The following is a 20973-nucleotide window of genomic DNA, read 5'->3' as shown; positions in this document are numbered from 1 at the left end:
CCTGTTGTGAACCGAAAGTGTCTGAACCACATAGGAAGCCCATTTAGTCTTCCTCAAACTTACAGGTGACTTCTGTTACTAGATTGACTCAATGTGGGTTGAGGAAGCCGTGTTTTAAGACAGCTATGTCTCTACCCATTTCTGCCTACACTTACAGTGCCTAGCAGTCCAGTGCCAAAATGGGAAACCCATTCTCTGCATTGGCTCAGTGCACCCACAAAAACATACAGTAAGTAAAACTTCTCAATATAATGGTTAAAAGGGAATGATAAACATAATTATTTAACATTGCAATAAACATATTTTGGCAGAGATAGTATTTTATTGTAAAATTCCATAATCTCATTATGTTTTGTTTACATGGAATATCACAAGGTCTTGGCTTGTCTGGAGTCTAGTATTCCAAGATAAAATGCTGAAGTGAAATTGTCATTCATACCATACAGCTGTTAACAATATGTGAATGCTAATCTTGGACACCTGTACTCTGGCAAAGCTGTCTTTTAAGACAATGTGAAGAACTCACTAAAATGACAAAAGCTTCCCTGTGGGCTGATTGCACAGTTTTCTGCTTGTTTGCATGCCCCGGGGATACATATTCAAACTTAAGAAATATTTATCCAGATGTTTAGCTACAGGAGAGGCATTGTGCAAGTGAATAACAATGAACTGGTCTCTGAAGGCAACTAATTTTTGGTATCTGGCTTTCAGTATTTTCTGGAAATATTGTTTACTGGTTTAACTACTCAGTATTATATCCCTGGGAATTTCTTTTTCTCTCTTTCAAATGTTAAAGCCATATGTAGTTTATTTAGAGAGATACGTTCATAAAATGTATTCAACAGAAAACCCAACCATAACCTGCTTACCCATATTTTATATAATGAAATGTATTATGGCTTCCTTATGAAAGACTCGTTATTCATTTGTTTACAAAAGTTGTATTCTGTCTTTCTGCTCTTACACGAGTCACTAAGATGGCTAACAATTTAAAGTGTGCATGACATTGCAGTTATCAACAACAAAGGAAGCCTCTAATGCTGTATTTACATATTACACTAGCGGGGTCCAGCCATGCGTTGCTGTGGCTTATTGTGGTGAAATGGGAAAGGAACAGTAGCAGCAAATCAATTGCAGAGGCCAGCAGTACGTGCTCATGCAAACACGCAGCCTGATACTGTGCAATGTCAGTGATGTGTGTGCCCGCATTCCTTGGGGGGGGGAATGGAAAGGCACCCCTCTGACACATCTAGACTGGTTGGGCACGATCCTTTACCTGGGAGTAAGTTTGGTTGGTGGCAATGGGTGTCGCTTCTGAGGAAACCCTGAGGGTCGTGATGCAGCCATGCAAAGTATGTCAGGGTTGCTTTACCGAGCTTACTCCTGAGTAATGCAACCCTGGTTTTCTTAACTGTAACCACAGTATTCAGGGAATCTAGGGTGCCAGGCCCCTCCCTCCCATCCCTTGCATGTCGCCCCTCACTCTCTTCCCTCCCTCACTTCTCTTCCCTTGCATGGCACCTCTCCCCCTCCCTCCCTTCCCTTTCCCTCTGCTAGGGTGGGTGGGTCATATCAAGATGCTGGGCCCCCTGCCTCCCCTCCCTTGCATGCCATCCCTCACTCTCTCTTCTCTTCCCTTGCATGACACCCCTCCCTCCCTCTCCCTCCCTTCCCTCTCCCTCGTGTGTATGTGTGTGTATGGGTTTCACTTCCACTTGAGTTATTGCCTATGTACTGTTTCCACTGCTTGTATCTGGCCATCTGAGCAAACATTCTAAACTGCATGAACATTCTAAGGGTGATAGTTACACACAGGCAGCTGCATGTCCTTCACCATGGAGCACCAGGAAAAAGGTGTTTTACTTGGGCCAGGTGTGACATTTCAGGTATGTGAACATCTAAAAACACTCTTACCTGGCTGACTATAGTGGCTGGGAATTTTCAGAGGCACATGGCCCCATTACTCTTGATCATTGGGAGTCAGCTGAGGACAGTTTTATTCATGATGGCATTTGATTAATTCTCTACCAGCAGTTTTAAATTTCTGATTTTAACAAGTTGTTTATATACACTCTGTTGTATTTTATTATTTTATTATTCCTTACATTGTAAGCCACCTTGAATTCTTACAAGCATTTCCCATTCCCATACCATTTTTTCTGAGCTGATACAGGCCAAATTGTATCCACCTCCCCACAATTTCAGTTTGCGAAAATGGTACAAAGGGAATCCTTATCTGTTGGTTGAGATTTTGAACAATTTATTTCTTAGCAAGAGTGAAAATATTTAGACAAACCTAAGTTAGTATATCAAATTCTCAATACTTTTTGCTTTTTATTTGTGTGAGAGAAAAGGGTATTAGTTCAATTAACACTCACCAATTCACTGCAGTATAACAAAACATTTTATTAGCATAATTCTGATCCCCACAGTGCCTTGATCCTCCTACTTTGTGGCTTCTAGGTTGTGAATCACTGAGAGGCTAGGGCAGGGGTGTGCAACCTGCGGCTCTCCAGATGTTCATGGACTACAAATCCCATCAGCCCCTGCCAGCATGGCCAATTGGCCATCCTGGCAGGGGCTGATGGGAATTGTAGTCCATGAACATCTGGAGAGCCGCAGGTTGCAGACCCATGGGCTAGGGTGTCACTATGTTTGAATAGGCATGATCCTAGCACATCCTTTTCTATCCTCCCAAACAGTTCTACCAGTCAGATCTTCAAGTGTATTACCCAAATTCCCCAGTGGTCTGATTCAATGAAAGTGATTTTTTTGTTCATACGCACATATGGAATAACTATTCCCTGTCCTCCCAGCATCAGCTAATCCCTGCAACATGACTAGGTGTGTGGGTTTCTCTGCATGGATACACAGCAAAATGCTTGGGTGAGATTTAACAGTAGTCTGAGATCTTTACAGGATAAACTATCTTTATTTTTAAATTAAACACTCTCCATAGACTAATAATAGCACAGAGTATGGGAATCTGAATAAACATTATAGAATATACCACAGGTGAAAAAGTGATCTAGGAAAATTAAAGGTTAAAAAGTTACAGTGACTGTTTGGCATTCCTATTCAATAAAGGGACACAAGCCAGCAAGAACAATCACCAAAAAAGTATCTGGGCATTTGTGCAGACTCCAATGGACACTTGAACAGGCCTGACAGTCTGATCCTCTGTTCTTTTGGACTCATCTGCCTTATACTGAGTCAGCTGAACATTAAACTCTTCCCCTTCTAAGGGAATTCTGTGTGTCCATTGGGGTATGATATTACTCCCTTTCTATCTCGTATGCCTTTAACTCAGGGGTAGGGAACCTTTAACACTCAAAGAGCCATTTGGACCCGTTTTCCACAGGAAAACACTTGGAGCCGCAAATAATTTTTGACGTTTAAAATAAAGATAACACTGTATATATTGGGCTTTTTTTACTTTTTACTCCACTCATTCTGAGAAGCGCATGAATGCACCCGCCCTGCTGCCTTCAGGGCGGGCAAGGATGGGGCCAGCGGCTCGGCCTTGCCGGCCGCCGGGAAAGCGCCCGCCCTGCTTGAACAAGGCAGGTGAGAGGGGAAGCCCGCGGCGCGGCCCAGCCGGCTGCGGGCAATTGGTGCGCCCGCCCTGCTGCCTGCAGGGCGGGCAAGGATGAAGCCGGCGGCTCGGCTCGTGGAGCCACAGTGCAAGGGCAGAAGAGCCGCATGCGGCTCTCGAGCCGCAGGTTCCCTACCCCTGCTTTAACTAGTCATGTCATTCTATGGGCTGACAGCCATGCCAACCAATTCTGCCAACCTTCCCCTTGAGCATATGGCTAGTAACAGTATTACAATGTTCAATTGACATCACTGACCACACATTAGATTATCCAAGTAACGTCAGGCCAACCAGGGGCGTACCGGCCTAGGAACATGGAGACACCCAGGTCCCTGGGTGTACGCCATTCAGTCACATGGGGGGTGCCACCAAACCCTGCCCCCTGACGTCTGAGATTTTAAAAGCATGTCCCTGGAGGCCGGCTCTTGCTCTCCCCAGGCTCTGGGGAGGGCAGAAGCCAGGCTGCAGGGAGCCCGGGGGGCAGGGTGTGGGGGCAACACCCCCCGAGCCCTGCCCCCAAGCACGGGGGATGCAGGGGGCATCAGGAGAAGGAGTTATCTCCAGGTGCTATTTCCCCCCATATGCCCCTGAGGCCAACTCAGACCACTGAGCATATAAATCAAATTTCTCATTCTATTTTTCTTTCTTGATTCCTAATTGTGGACTCTGGTTCTGGTCCTTACTGGTCTTGGGTGAGAAACCTACTTTCTCCTGGAGAAGAGTGGACTTTAAATGCTGAAAGACCTCAGAATGGTAACATCTGATATTGAACAAATGCTGTTAATGTGTAGTTAGTAATTTGATTTAGATTTATTTAGATTTATTATTTTAATCCTCCCTGTAGACTGGTTTTCTATTCATATTCTTGCACAATTTTAATAAATTACTTTAATTGTATCCTTGAGGTGTTTTGACTTCAGTAGGCTTCAATCTAACTTTAATATCTTGGCAAATGGTCTGCCTTTGCAAATGGTCTACCTTGCAGGGGTGACTTTTGTAGGGGTGACTACCTTGCAGGAGTGATTTTCATTACTTTAATCCCAGGAATGTTAGAAGCTTGTTCATTGGCTTCTGGTTGTTTAAATAGACAAAGGGCCTGGTGGCAGCTACCCAGACTGAGCATGGGCATTCACACAATAGGTTTTGTAATATTATCTACCCATTCTGAAAATTCCCTTGGACTTGGAATTCTTAACAGTCACCATAAGTCGGCTGCAATGGTTGCATACTTTTGTTGTACATTTTTTGTTTCTTTGACTGGAGTATGGTAGGATACAAATTTAAATAAAGTAAAATAAAGTAATGGTCAAATAATAGTGTTGTAAATGATCACATTCACTATCAACCCAAAGAAGTCGGGAACTTAGGAAAGGGATCATGGACCATGGGAATTGGTTTTAGAGAAAGCAAAATAACCAGAATTAAATGTCTTTTGTAAGGAGATCCCCCCCCCCCCAATTAATGTTAATCTGTAAGAAAGAGGAAGACAGAGAGAACTGGCTTCTATTTTGTGCTGTTTTACTTTTCTCCTTGCTGTTACAGCATATCTGATGTAATATTTGATTCCTGACAAACACATTTCACATATCTGAAGATACAATCAACACTCCTTGATGGGATGGTTTTTAATATAATTTTCTGGTTGCTTCTGGTGAGTGTCTGTCCATTCTCTATGTATCCCAATTTACAACGCTTAGAAAAAAGTCATTGGTTTGAATAGAATTCATTTCCAAGTAAACGTCATAAGACCATTGTTGTAGATATAATACAACCAAAGAATGATACAGATCCATGGAAATTAAATATTATTGAAGAATTTTTATAGTACATGAAAGTGGCCTATCCTGTAAAAAGATTAGGAAACTTTATTTCAATTGTGGGGAACTGACCTACACTGTTTGTTAAAGGAGGAGGAAAAAATTTTTGGGGAAAAAGAGATTGCTTTAAATTTTATTTTCTTTTGAGTTCCTTTGTCATTATGAAACACACAATACAAAATATTTTGAGGGAAATGTTGGGTTTTTAAACAAGAAACACTATTGTAACAAACAAAACATGGAAAACTTTGAAAGGAAATGTATGTTAAAGACAACATTGTATTTTGGTGTCTTATACTAAAAGTTTCATGTTGAATTTGATAGTTTATGTAGTTTTCTTTCTCTTTTTAATCTGTAATATGTCTGTGTGTATTGTTCTTGTACTACTTTATTGTTTTAAAACAATGTAGCTTCCCAAAAGTAGGAATTTTTAAAAGGAAGATAGCATATATTCTGTTATTTTAAAGCGATTTATTTTTATGTAAAATTAAAATTGTTTTATATCAAAATAATATGAGATGAATAACTTTATTATTTAGCAAGCATCATACTAAATGGGAGTCAAACTTTGGCAAACGTGATACTAAATTAATGTTAGACTCTAAAGAGTGCCAAATCTTTTGTGGAAACCAAAGAAATTGCTAAACACTATGCAATTCTATGCATTTTTTCCCTAAATGACTTCAGCGTGACTGATTGTCACATGATAAACCAGGCCAAAAGCCAACTTTCTATCCTATAGTTCTCTATGAACTCTTTCTTCAAAAGACTCCCTTCTATAGGGAGCAGGTAAACTCCCCTCCAATTCTGATCTGTAAGAACATCCTTTCTTGGCATCTTGACAATGATGCTGTGCTTTCAGTCCTTGGGAAAAGTCTGTTTTTCCCAAACTTTACTGAATAGGTCAGCTAGTTTTAGTAGCTGAAGAGTAACCCAGTGTTTTGCATTTATTAAATTCCTGTTAAGCAGCTTTATCTGTTTAATTGAAGCCAGGAATTTAATAATTCAACTGGAACTGCTTAATGAACTGTCATGATTGACTATCAGGGTGGCAGTGGAACTTCTTTGAAGAATTCTATCCATCTCATTAAGTCTTCTGTTTCGAAGTCAACAGTTGAAAAATCTTATCTGTTTATCAACTTATCATCACCTGTTTCAATAGACTCATATAGTTAAGTAGCAATTCAAAAATGTATTACTGTTATTAAATCTCAACTGCAGCTGCCAAGTCTGAGCTATTACTTCATCTACCTTTTAGAGAAATTAGTTTAATCCATGTCTTTCCAGTGCAAACTTAGCCTTACTTTTACTTCACCTTTGCTCTTCTTCCTGTGATGTTTTTAAGTATATAACATCATTTAGAATCTAGGTATAAATAGTACATGCTGCAGGGGATGCATTAAATGGAATCACAATAATGCCCATTGGGAATAAAAAGAATAAACATGAAGGTCTATTGGATATAATGGAAATCAAAAATGTCAATTGACTTTCATGGGCTCCAATAGAATACATTAAAGGACAGTACAGTTGTAATGAAAATGTGGACAGGAATTGAAAAAAAAACTGCTCTGGGCTTGGAATAACAGCTCCCAGAGTGGGATGAAATCTCTGGGAGTTTGGGTTGCTCATCAATAAAGGGACCAACCAGTGGTGACATCATGGATTATGATTGTAGGGACTATTATTCCCCTTTGGGACTGTCATTCCCATCACAGAACATTTTGCTACTCTCAGGGACTATCATTCCACTTTGGGGGGATGTCATTGCAGTCCCAGAGCACTGACACCAGTCCTAGGGTGCTTCATTTCACTCTGGGGGCTTTCATGCCTCTCACAGAGCATGGATTCAACTCCCAAGAGTGTCATTCCACTGTGGGAACTGCATTCCAGGCCCAGAGCAGTGCGTCTGATCCCAGAGGCCAACATTCCATGCAGGGAACTTTCATTCCAGGCCCAGAGCAGTTTATCTGGTCCCAGAGAATGCCTCTCCACTCTGGTTTCTATCATTCTAATCTTGAAACAGCATTCTCAAAATTAATTCCACAGTTTCTTTGCAACATTAGTGTGCTATATTGTGTTTCAATAGAGTCAACAGAAATCAGTTGGCATTCCTGGATCCCATTATAACCACTGGGCCTTTATGCAGCTTCCATTGTTCTCAGTGGGCTTCTTGTATTCGTTTTAGTTCATCCTTTCTGCAGTATGCATGTATGGAAACCTTCTACTTCAAGGATTGGTAAAACAGAATTCCTTTGTTGACTGCTGCTCCAGACCCTCAAATTGGCTGTCCGTTGAAAATAATGGTACCAATAATGCAGACCTTCCCCCTGCCCTAAATGGCACAAATTTCTAACATAAACCATCAACATGCTACTTGAAATGAAGCTGTCACAGCTGAACAAAAAATATTAAATGCTGTTGGGCTGAGGACGTGACATCACTTCTGGGAAAATTTCCAAGTTATGTCAGTCATCTCTAGGAACCTTTTTAGGTTTTACCATTAAGTTTCTGGTGTGGCTCCCAAAGGAGTGCCAAAGTCAAACTTTATCACTCAGTTCTTCAAAAAGGCCTAAACAATTAGCCACTGTACATGTAAAACATACAATAGTGATCATAAGAACATAGAAAAGACCCTGATGGATCAGACCAGAGTCCATCTAGTCTGCTATTCGCAGTGGCCCACCAGATACCTTTGGGAGCTCACATGCAGGATGTGAAAGCAATGGCCTGCTGCTGCTGCTGCTGCTCCCGAGCACCTGGTCTGATAAGGCATGTGCAATCTCAGATCAAGGAGGATCAAGATTGGTACTCATAGATCGACTTCTCCTCCATAAATCTATCCAAGCCCCTTTTAAAGCTATCCAGTAGCCACTGTGGCCATTGACTTACTGAAGTCAATGCAAAACTCTCATTGATTTTAGTGGAAAAAAAGATGAATATCAGGGTATTGAGTTATTCACAATTGAAATGTTCCCAATGTGCCAGATAGTTTATTTCAGAAAATTGGTTGAAAGCTGAAGTATTTTTGCTCACAATCCTGGTTTATTATACTGAATGCTTTTAAAAATCAAGTACTTATAAAGTTATAATTAAAGATATTTTTTAAATCATCTAATAAAAAGTTTAGTGTGTTCTGGTTGTCCTAATGGTAAGAAGACCACACTCAGTAATTCAAGAGTTTTCATTTTCCTGTTGATGAGCAGTCAGTGGATTTATGGTGTCTTTAATATGTATTTGCTTATAAATATACAAGTATAATTAAGTGGAACCAGCCAGATTCGTAAGGCAGTTTATAATAATCTGTGTTTTGGTATAACACATTATTTACCTTTCTTTGGAACTGGATGCTCAAGAATTGTTGTCTGGGGGGGGGGGGGCAAGGGAGGACAGTGTTCTGTACTTTGACAAAACCTGGGTATGATAGCTGTAAGATCACACTGCAAGTCTCACTCAGCATGGCAGTTTTACTGGGTAGAGGAAAAAGCTGCCAATGAAAAAGAATAATCTCATTAATTAGCTGGAATTTCATTATCACTGGACAGGGGGTTGACAGATCGTACTGCTTCTGTATTAGTATTGATTTATTTTATTTGCACCCATATACTCCTTAAAGATGAATGGTCAACAAAAAAAAATCCCTAGACAATAAAGTCTGTTTTAACCTAATGTGATGAGAATATTTAGGGTTTTTTGATCATTTTGATTTCTTGCAATGGAGTGATTTTGAATGTATATATGGTGCAATTTAGGGAGGTATAAATTATTTGATAAAAAACAGAAGTGTCTAGTAAGACAGTAAAATTTATACTGTGTTCCCTATGAGTTTACTTTTACCCTCATCTGGATAGTCCCAGGCTAGCCAGATCTCATTAGATCTGAGAAGCTAAGCAGGGTCAAGCCTGGCTAGTACTTTGATGAGAAACCACCAAGGAATACCAGGGTCATGATGCAGAGGCAGGCAATGGCAAACCACTTCTTTTGCCTTGAAAATCCTATGGGGTTACTGTAAGAGCTGTATAAAAGGTAAATAGCCCCCTGTGCAAACATTGGTTATTACTGACCCATAGGATCACATCAAATCACAATGATTGCAAGGCAGATTATATTTATGGGAAGGTTTGCCATTGCCTTCCCTAGTCATCAACACTTTGCCCCCAGAAAGCTGGATACTTATTTTACCAACCTTGGAAGGATGGAAGACTAAGTCAACCTTAAGTTGGCTATCTGAAACCAAATTCCATCAGGATCAAACTCAGATCATGAGCAAAGCTTTGACTTGAAGTCAGCTGTGACTTGGCAGCAAGGAGAGAGAGAGAGAGAGAGAGAGAGAGAGAGAGAGAGAGAGAGAGTTTACTCCATGTGTGCACAAGGCCATATCTTTTTTTATTTAGAACACTTGAAATGGTTGTGAAACATACCACAACATGCTATGAGAATTCTCACTGCAGTTTAAAGGTGCTGATAGAAGGGAAAGGACAATTTCTTTATTTATATTCCACATTCTCAATAATTCCTTTTTTATGGAAGTCAGAAACATATTCTGCTTCTTTCCCTTCCTTCCACTCTGGCGCCAGTAAGCCACTGTACTGCAAGGATGTAGGTAAGGGTGGTATCATCAGGAGAGTCTCCTAAAGATACCCTGAAAGTTTGGTGCTGCTAGCTTAACAATTGCACCCTTGATAGCAGGCACATTCCAAATTTCCCTAGATTCTCCTTTTAAATCCACTCCCTTCAGCATGGATTCAAAGGGAGAATCTGAAGTCCCCAGTTTAAACATTGAAAGTGATTCTGTTTCAGGGTGGGGGATAATCCATCCCAAAACAGCATCACTTTCAGTGTTGTTTTAACTGGGGACCCCAGATTCTCCCTTTAAGGTGGATTTAAAAGGAGAATCTGGGCTCCCTAGTTTAAATACGATTGAAAATGATGCTGTTTGGGGGTGGATTCCAGCATCACAGTGGTTGCCCATGGGAGGGGGGGGGGACTCAGATTTTGCACCAGGATCCATTTCCCCTAGCTACACCTCTGTCCAGAGGAGAGGGCAGAAGGGACTGCCGGCTGCCAGCTGGGAGCCCAGCCAGTAGGGGGGACAGGGCAGGGGAGTCTGCTATCCCTGGCCTTGGAGAGGTGCTTTTATCAACACTGAGGCTAGGGGCAGGGCTTGGGGAGGTGTGGCCACACCCCCAGGGATGGGTGGGGCATGGCCTCACTCCCAAACCCACCCCTTAAAAATCTATTCCTTCGTCACTGCTGTACTGGGTATATTGACAGATGGATATAGTAGTGGAAAGGAGTTAGATCTTAGTTACTCAGCTTTTCTTGTCACACATACAGCTAAGGTTTAATCTGTACAATCTCCAATTAAAGAATTCTATATAAGAGAAAAGTAACTTGTAATGGCTTTGACACTCTTTGGCCTTGTGAGTCAGAAGACTGACCTTTTAGTTATCTATCAATGTATTGAGGTAAATTTTTTAGTTATAACTTTTTTCTGAGAACTAATTACCATGGATCTCAGGAATTCACAAACCCTTCATGAGTTCTGCTCCCTTATTGGTGGAGGGTTCATAGTCAGACATTCCATTCCTTAGCGCTTTATTATTGGTAAGATTATAATAGTAGCTTAGAAAAAATCTGAAATCTAGAACACCTACAATAAGCATATCATATCCACAGTTAAACAGATCCCCAAAAGTGCAATGGTAGAAAGCTGCAAGTAAACAATTCTTACAGCGCTATCAGCCTCTTTGGAGTCACTTTCACAGTAGTACTGGGGCTGTCACGCAGTTCAAGAAATCACATGGGTTAATTAACTAAAACAGAAGTTGCTTTGGGTGATGCATGCGTTACAGCAGGAGAGGCATTCCATCTTGTGTGTGAGAGAAGACAGCATGTACTTTCCTAAAAGAAAACATTTTTGTGTCCTTTTCTTTTTTATTTCCCCTTTATTCTGATTAATTGAAAGGTTTAATTAATTAAACAAGGTCATGAACCTAATCAACTAATCTAACTGATCAACTAAACAGTTTAACCTTGTTTTAAATGAATGTGTTCTGTACACTCTAGCATAGCATTTCTTTACCTATGAACTTTGATAATGAAATAAATCTTTTCTGCCCATAATGAAATAAAACGGCCCGATGAAATAAATCTTTTCTGCCCAAAACATGGACTGTGTGAATCTAATTTCAAACGTTTTCTCACAGCTGACTCTCAGGTTGGTTATTGACAATCTACTTCTTCTGTTCCTAATACCAGTGTGTGGAGAAATTGTCTTTTTTAGTTTTCTCCCAACTTGTTCGTAGCTGCTTTTGCTAAAGGTCACACCCCAGCTGTAGGATATTTCCTTCATAATTAGTACTTCAACAATCCCTTTCAAGTATTTGCACCTGATAGCAGCAATGACTTTGCACTAAACTGACCTTGTTACTTAGTGTTAAAGTGTGATTAGTGTAAAGTCTGTTTAGGCCACCTGATCAGCAGTTTTATATAATTGCCCTTCAACATTCTCACTCTCATTCTTATTACTCTCTCTACTTGTCTGAGCTTAGCCTTTTTTCAGGCTGCTATCTTAGGCATTCCGAAGCTGTTAGACTCTGCCAGTCAGTTCTTTATCCACATGCTTGCACTCAGTGGTGTAGCACCCACAGGATATGTGGCAGGGGCGTGGCGGGGTGTTCTGGGGACGTTCTGGAGTGGGGTGGGGGCGGAAGGTGCTGCGGCAGGAGGCACAGCCTCCCTTACTCCACACCTGCTTGCACCATTATAATATGGGGGGGGCACAGATTTTAGAGGAGGGCTTCCTTAATCTAGCATTTTAGCTTTCATCCTCCCTTCCCAAAAGCCAGGGCAGCTCTTTTATTGTTTGGTTGGAAGAGGGTTATGATATAGTAATTGAAAAATGTCAGCACTTAGAGGCCTATGGAACTACCTAACTTCCAAGCACCACATTTGGATTTTGAGAATGCTAAGCGTTCCTCTCCTTAACAATTTTATGTCAATTTTAGTGTCTGGGTGACTTGGTATCACCTGATGTGCACCTTACGAATATTTTTACTTTGTGAGTAATCACAATGGGAAAGGTTCAGAGTTAACTAGGCCTGGCTGCTTGCTACTGTTTAAGTATATTTAATTTCATTCTATTTTATTTTGTGCTACCTTTTGTTTAGTAGAAGGAACTCAGTTTCTATATTTATGAAATAACAAGATTTTAATGGCAAACTATAAACAAATATCTATTTTAATAGCAAAATTGGCCAAATCTGTGGCTACTTAAATCTGGTGACTTTAGCTGTAAATGGCGTAAATCTGGGAAGTGGTGTAAATCTGGTGACTTTAGCTGACCATCAAAAAAAGCTTTGGTTGGTATAATGGGACCTGCATGAAAAAAAAATACATTTGGGATGGGGGCTGTACAAAGGAGGGAAATTAGATGAGATTTAAAATGCTGGCTGAATCCAACATTTAGTTCTTTACATTAAGGATAAAGGAAATATCCCTAAAGTCATGGTAAGCATATAAATCTGTCTTTTCATTACAGTTCCACATACTCAGCAGAGTTGTCCCTATAACAGAAGTGAATCAGAAAGCTCTTGCTTACAAGGAAATTCAGTGTCTTACTGAAATTTTTGAATTAAAAAAGAGCTAATTTTGCATTTCTCTGAAGTGGCTTGTGCCAAATATTTGTCTCAGAAGCCTTTGTCCAAGCAACCTCAAAACCTGTCTATATGAATGAAGGAGAGGAATCACTACACACTTTTAAATATTTGTAAAGAACAGAAAGACAAACTAGATTTATTTCTTTATTTTATGCCAAGAAAAAGAGGTGGGTGATATTATATTTTTTAATCATATCACAAAGGAAACTTTTCTTCTTTCTTTATATCCCACTTTGCTTCCTCGCAAAAGTGTGAACAGTGAATTACCAAGTATTGCAAAAACATGATTGCAAAGAATGACTATTACAGGTAGGAAATTATTAGTTATTATATCATTTATTAATTACAAAGACACAGACATATGACTTGTTTATTTTACTTACCTTTGTAATTGTAACAACATGGGAATTCACATATTAAATACGCTCTAAATAACTGAGAGATCGTATGCTGCTATATGTAAAGTTAAACTGTACTAACTTTCTGTCTTGGAGTGTCATCTCCTAGATCAGAAGTCTGCTTTTTGTTTGTTTTTCATATATCCTTATTTAGAATATGCCATCCTTACGAATATTTTTACTTTGTGAGTAATCACAATGGGAAAGGTTCAGAGTTAACAACTGTAACTGAAATTACAGGAGGGTTAACAGTGTAGTGTTCAATGATAATAAGGATGGAAGAACGGGGGAGGGGGAGAGATTTCTGATGCAGTGCCCTCTTCTTAGGTACTGTTAAGCACTCCCCTCCTCCTTATGTGGCACACACTCACAAAATTTGCAACCTGAACAGCCTGGCAAGAAACAAATTCAATACATTTTGTCTAAAAAAAATTTAAAAAGCAAAAGTAAATCACATTTTACATCTCAAAAATAATTATTTTTGAGTAAACTTTGTGCTTATGTTTACTCATTAGAGCAAATGCACTATGTTCATTATTTTGGACTATTGAAACACACACAGCCGTAAACAATGATTCAACATCAGATAAGCAATTCAGAACATTGTTTCAGTAATACAAATACATCTTCTGGGATGAATGCTAATGTCCTATGATAGTGGCATCAAAGATGGTTAAGCAACCATATGGCATATGGAAGTAGCAAGGTGGAGGTAGTAGTTTAGAAATGTGCACTCTACCTGTATAGCCCAACGAATTGTCCTCATTATCTGAGGTGGGAAGTGGCGTTCCACTGTCGGTCCCCTTCTCTAGGTCATCAGAGTCTGTTGAAAATAACATCAGAGCTGCTGAGGGGGTCATAGTAGTAACAGTAGTTTCCAGTTCAATCAGATATTGTCCATACACAAGTAAATCCATATATGACAGAAAAAAGAACAGTGACAGAATGCAGCACACTTCATTCTTCCACAACATTGGCTGCAATAACTTTAGTAATAGTTTCAGCAACATTCCTTTTGATTTTTAAATCCCCTTTTCTGTTTATTTAGTTTTATTCTTCTGTCACACCTTCACTCTGATTTCCAAGCAGAAAGTGCTCTGTCTATTCTACAGAGCAGTCAGCACATGCTGTGGTGGACATATGGGAAAGAGGAGGCAGGATGGTTGAACGCTAGCATTGCTAATTTTCTACCTTATTGTTAATCAAAGCTATTGACTGTGATCACTCCCCATCATCGCTTCATCTCCTGGCAATTACGGACTCAGGGGACTTTACCTCTTTGTGGAAAGGGGGAAAGCACTGTCTTTTCAAATAAAGAAGGAGGGCTTGTGTAAGTGCTATACCTTCTCTAGAGGAGGAGCAAAGGAAAGGGGAATCATCTCATCTTGCAAAAGGCAACAGCTTATAATCATGAGAAAGAGGCATATTTCCTTAAACTGAAGTCAAAATAAGAAAATAACTCCAAAATCATGTGTAAAATAAACCACAAGCTTCTATACAAGAAAATGGCCAACTAGATATTACATCTACATTATGCTTCATTCCAATTAGCTTGGAATGAAGTTTAAAAATGGGAAAAGAATGGTTTAAAAATGGGAAAAGAAACAAATGTAAAAAAATCTATCAGACATTTATTTTTAACATGCAAGTTATTAAATTCATAGCTTAAGTTACAGCTTATTATAAAAAAACATTTAATGTTATTGAATGAAAATTCAGTCAAAAAACCCAACAACTTGAAAAATAGTAGTGATAAGGAGATTGTTGGATGCTTCAAAATGAACTTCAAAAATGAGTTAGCTTTTTATGAATACTGGCTTTCTTTTCTGTTTTACAAAAGCCATTCTAACTTGCCAAAAGACAGATATCTAATTAGTTTTATCTTATGTTATTCTTAAATCTACATATGTGACTAACAAAAATATGTTGCCGTTAAGACAATAGTATCTACTGATGTTCAAGGAATGAGAAAAACTGAGACTGTTACACATGCTAAAGTTGATCAGTCATTAAAAATGCTTCCTTTTTAAAAGAAGTTCCTCTTAGTATAGTCAGAAAAGACCCTGTCTGCCTAGGCAATTATCCACAAAAGAGCAAAACCCTTTATGAGGGCAGAATAGGAAGAAAGGAAATTCATGATATACAACTAAAAATATTTCCATTGGAAAGCAAAAAAGCAAATCAAAAATGCCTTTAACAGTGTCCTGTTACATTACAAAGATCTATTCTTGAAATGCTTTTGTGAATAAAGATAGAGATGTGAAAATGTTCATTCATTCATCCATTTACCTTTGCTGCCTCAGTAACAGGCAATCTCATTGTCATCCTTGAGACCTGCTTTGAAAGAGGCTGCATATGAAGCAAATAAAAATCCTCATCCAAGAGACTGTTCTCTTATTTGCATGCACCAAGCTGTTGGGCCAGTACTAAATTATAATAGTCAAGGACGCCAGCCTTCTAGTAAATCAAGTGACAGATAACAGTATGTTTTCTATTTTGTGTTCTGAAGTTAAAAAGCAAAGATAAAATGCGAAACAGTTCATTGATATGTGGTTGCCAGCTCTGGGTGGGGAAATTTCTGGAGATTCTGAGGTGCAGCCTGAGGAGGGTGGGGTTTAATACCATTGATTTCACCTTCTAAAACAGCCATTTCCTCCAGTGGAATACTTATAAGTTGGGTTTAGTTGTAATTCTGGAAAATCTCCATCCACCACTTAGAGGTTGGCAACACTATATGATATGCCAGTGATGGTGAACCTTTTCGAGACCGAGTGCCCAAATTGCAACCCAAAACCCATTTATTTATCGCAAAGTGCCAACACGGCAATTTAACTTGAATACTGAGGCTTTAGTTTACAAAAAATGGTTGGCTCCGAGGCATACTCAGGTGGTAGTCGGTGGCTTTGCTTTGAAGCAACTGTGCAACTCTTCCAATGGGTGAATCACGGCCCTAGGAGGGTTTACTCAGAAGCAAGCCCCATTGCCAGCAACTGAGCTTACTCCCAGGTAAAGGATCGCACTTTTCTTCTTTGCATGAAAATCAGTGGAGTTTAACAGTGCTTAACAGGGTTACCTGCACTGCTTCCCCAAAATTAGGTCGTAGGTTTAATACTAATAATTGAGCCCAGTGGGCCAGGCCAGCCTAGATGTGTGTGTGGGGTGTGTGTGAGGGTGTGACTCTGTTTGTGTGTGCCCTCAGAGAGGGCTCTGAGTGCCACCTCTGGCACTTGTGCCATAGGTTCGCCACCTCTGTGATATGCCAACCTTAGGTGATACACCTAAGATTTTAGTGAAACTGATGGTGGAAGGAAATGTGGTTCACTGTAAATAACTTGCAGAGAACTTCTAGACTATGTTTGGTTGTAAAGATGAGTTTCAATTTAGCTGAATTGCAACTGGTAAAGTAAAAGTTGAGCTCTAAGCAGCAATTTAGCTGAGTTGACTAGACTGTGTTCAGAGTATGACGTATGTTTAACAACTTAGTTTCTTTGAACCCACTCTCCCACCGGCCATCAGATCATAACTTGTTTTTTGAAATTCTTCCATGTGTCATAAGAGAGAAACTGAAGCCCAACTGTTTTTGAGTGAAGAGGAACTAGTTACAGGACTCTGGTTTCTGGCCAGAACTTTTTCAGAAGGTGAACACTGAAGCTCTTGTTCAACACATGAGTGTATTTTATTAACTTAAATGGACATTGCCATGAATCTTGAAGTAAGTTATCAGAAACTCTACTAATCACAGTAAGGAGATTGATATTGAACTTTAAAATGTGAAACTGATATATTCTGCTTCACAATGAATATATAATAAGGAATTCATGCAGTCATGTAGAACATGCCGTTTCATATAGGTTTCAAGAATGTAATGTTGTCTAAATTAAAAAATCTGCCGCTGTATTAATTTAATGTGTATTGTTAACATGGCTGTCTTTAGACCAAGTAGACTCAGAATTATCTGATACATATGACCAATCTTTATAGGCAGTAAAATCTTAAAGTGTCACCAAATAAAACATCACACAATCCACAAGCAGAAAGTGATGATGTCACACCATCACCTTCCAGACTTTCCCCTCTGTCAAGGAGCCCTTTCTGATCCCAGGAAAGTTTATCACGGGCTTTGCAGGAAGGCCTTCTTACTGATCCCATTGATTCTACCAAGGGGGTCAAGCAAAGCTGTGTGTTGGCCCCTACCCTTTTTAACCTCTATCTGAGTGATCTCCACGCAGCCCTTGCAGGTCCTGTTAACCATGCTCCCAAGTTGTCCTCGCACCATATTCCAATTCTGCTCTATGCTGACGATTCCGTCTTGCTCTCTCGATCCAGAGTTGGATTGAGATGACTCATGAAGTGTTTTGCAGAGTACTGTGATTCCAATAGATTATCAACTACAAAAAAACCAAGATTATGGTTTTTTTCCAGATGCTTGAAGAAGTTCTACTGGAAATTAAACAACATTGCATCCAGATGTGCAGAGGTTCCATCTGGTGGATAACCACAGGACATGTCTTGGAATTAAAATGGCCCGCAGCCCTTTTTATTGAGGCAGAAGCTGGGCAAGCAAGAGGAGCACATCTGAGCAACTGGTCAGCACCCCTGGCTGACCCTGACACCATCCCTAATCCATATTGGGAAGGAGAGGTGCTGGGCCACCTGGGTGCCCACCCATTGTGGCCCCCTTCCTGCTGGGGTGTCGAGCTTGATTACAGAGGCCTCCGTGGCATGCACCATGAGCCCGTCCCACCCCAAGCCTCTTATGGAGGCCCCCAACCACAGGGAGGTCCAGCGCACAAGCTCGGCCTCTTTATAAAGATGCGCTCCTCTGCCACCACCGAGCTGACACTTCAGCTCCCGCCACAGCTTCGCAAGCCTCACAGCCAGTCCAAGAGCACCTGCCATATGGCATGTAGCACACCATCCGAACGAAAGAGCGCATGCTCCTGGGTGGTTATATCAGGGTGTGGGATAATGCTACCACCGAGCTCCCAGAACACCCATGCTGCTGCCTTACACACTTTATGGCGTGCCATGTCCACTTTCCTCAGCTCCCTGGCATCCTTCCACAGGAGCCTTGGGAGGATACGGGAGCAAAACAATTTAATGTCTGGAATCAGTTCCAGGACCTCATGGAGGCCGGCCGCCATCTGTAAAGACAGTTCCAAGCCCTTCAAAGCTGGGAGATCATTCTCACCCAGGTGGACGACAATCCCCATAGGCACACTAAACCTATGAAGTGCCTCCCTGATAGCGGGTAACAAAGACTCCCAGCGCATACCCCACTGGCCGAGCCGAATGACGTCCTTTCCAAGGTCCAGGTCTGCGTCCCAAGCAGTTGAGGATGCGTACAGGCCGACCCATTGAATGATAATGTGTCCGATGATCCATTTCTGGGTCCAACTTTCCTGCCGCTCTGCAGAGACCATGGGTCAACAACCTTTTATACTCAAAGAGCCATTTGGACCCATTTTCCACGGAAAAGAAAACTCATGGAGCCGCAAATACTTTTTGGCATTTAAAATGAAGATAACACTGAGTATTTTGGTTTTTTACCTTTACGCTTTGTATAAAGGGCAACTGTCCTCTTTCCTCAACTTCTCCCTTCTCGTCAGGGTCCCCTTCAAACCTTCTGATTGTGACCTTTTCCCAGTCTGTTTCCTCCTTTCCCCCTTGTTCTGTCTCTAATATTTCTACCCAGCTTTCTGTTCCCTTTTCAGCTCCCCTCCCCCCTTCTCTACTACATTCAACCTTTTTCCCTGCTGTTCCTCCCCTCTCTGGGGCTTTTCAACAGCAATTTCCCTCTCTCTCTCTTGTCTCTCTCTCTCTCTCTCTTCTCCTCTCTCCTAAGCACCTCCACTCTCCTTTCCACCTCCACCTTCCCCAGCTTCTTCCTTCTCCTCGGAGCCTTGTTCGGCCATCCCACCCCACCTTAAATCCTGCCCCAGTGCCTTCTGGGTCATTTCTCCCCACGTCCTGCAACGAGGCCAGGTCAGGGAGAGGCGCCCGGGAGAGGCATTGTGCAACGAGGCTGGGGTTGGGAGAGGCATTGCCGCCATGACTCGCTCGGTGGCCTGCCCCTGCAGCGCTTGGCCCGTTGCCCCTCAGGCCGGGGCCGGGCACATTGCCGCCGCCGCTGGGGCTTGGGGCTGCACGACCAGACCAAGGCCTGCTGCTGCTGGGGCACGCAGCTGCGCCGGTGCCCGCCCCTGCCCCATCAAGTCTGGGGAGGGGCCTCCAGGCGCCCTTGAAGTCTGGGGAGGGGCCTCCAGGCGCCCTTGAACACCCACGCTCCTGCGTGAACGGGGAGCATGCAGCCAGCAGCCTGGCCTGAGCCAGGCACTGCTTTTTTCTCTACACGCTTTCCAGGATTCTACATGCTTTCCAGGAAGGGGCAGCCATGCCAGGAGCCGCACCACAAGCGGGAAAGAGCCGTTTGTGGCTCGTGAGCCGTGGGTTCCCGACCCTTGGCATAGACATTAACACAACAGGTGAGGTCTTACGTATGTTTTGTAGGCTAATTTGTGCCAACGACCCACTGCCTGGAACTAATTTTATAGTTATTAAATTGTATGATTTTGTATTTCCCATAAGTGTGTGCTGTTTGTTTGCCATGCAATAGGAAGCTGTGACAATATATTGAATCAGTAATGGCTAAAGCTTATTTCCATGTTTCAACACCACCACCACCACCTCCCCCCCCCCGAGTTAATAGATAAGCAACATATACTATTTATTCATTTAACCTGATTCATATTCTAGCATATATTGTTGATGTAGATGATAATACTAAATTCACATTTTGGGAAGACTTTGTAATGGTGATTGCAATTTTGAGAAAATTCTAAACAAATAAGTGGTCTTTTGCCCCCATTTCATCTTCCTCCATATACAATTTTTTTAATGCCCATTCATTCATTAGTAGATTTTTCAAAACTAGCATTTATTGTAGAATTTCTGATAACAATATTAATTGACATTTTGAAAATGATCATTAATAAAAGATTAGGTAAAAGCAAATAAGATAAACTACTATCAATATTAAAACTGTGTTCTGCAAATTGGATCAATTGACATTGATTTCTTTTACTAATCTAGAGTAATGTAGGAAGATACATCTGAAAAAGAGTGCTGAATACACTAAATCCCTGTGTGAAAAATGATGTATCCTTACGGATTACTTTGTAATGTTATAGAAAGCAACAAAGAAGTCAGTGTGGGCCTGAAACCTCTATTTTATTTAGACCTATAATATCACTCCTAACTCATTATATATTCATTATATACTATACTTAATCATACACTGCTAAACTAACATAAATAACTACCTAAGCAATATCACATACACTATTTTGGTTAAAATCTGAATTATTTGGTGATAATTGATGACTCAATAATTTTGAAAATAAACTATTTTCTGTCTATGAAATTCTGTTTTCTGCAGTGCCAAACAGACCTATAAATATCTAATTGCCCCACTGGTATTGACTGTGTTGTGTTAATGGAAT

The 20973-nt window shown here is 40.8% G+C and overlaps 1 protein-coding gene across 9 annotated transcripts in view; it reads right to left on the bottom strand.

The window, feature by feature from the left end:
• ROBO1 (roundabout guidance receptor 1) overlaps positions 1-20973 on the bottom strand; it is a 669323-nt gene that overhangs the window by 371230 nt on the left and 277120 nt on the right. For all 9 annotated transcript variants that reach the window (XM_048495370.1, XM_048495373.1, XM_048495374.1 and 6 more), the window contains exon 3: positions 14211-14294. In XM_048495370.1, coding sequence (XP_048351327.1) covers positions 14211-14294 — 84 coding nt within the window. The remainder of the gene's footprint in view (positions 1-14210; positions 14295-20973) is intronic.

Source organism: Sphaerodactylus townsendi, linkage group LG04, assembly GCF_021028975.2.
Source record: "Sphaerodactylus townsendi isolate TG3544 linkage group LG04, MPM_Stown_v2.3, whole genome shotgun sequence".
In the NCBI taxonomy this organism is placed as follows: domain Eukaryota; kingdom Metazoa; phylum Chordata; class Lepidosauria; order Squamata; family Sphaerodactylidae; genus Sphaerodactylus; species Sphaerodactylus townsendi.
Note: the sequence above shows the minus strand (reverse complement) of the source record. Positions and strands in the feature narration are given on the sequence as shown.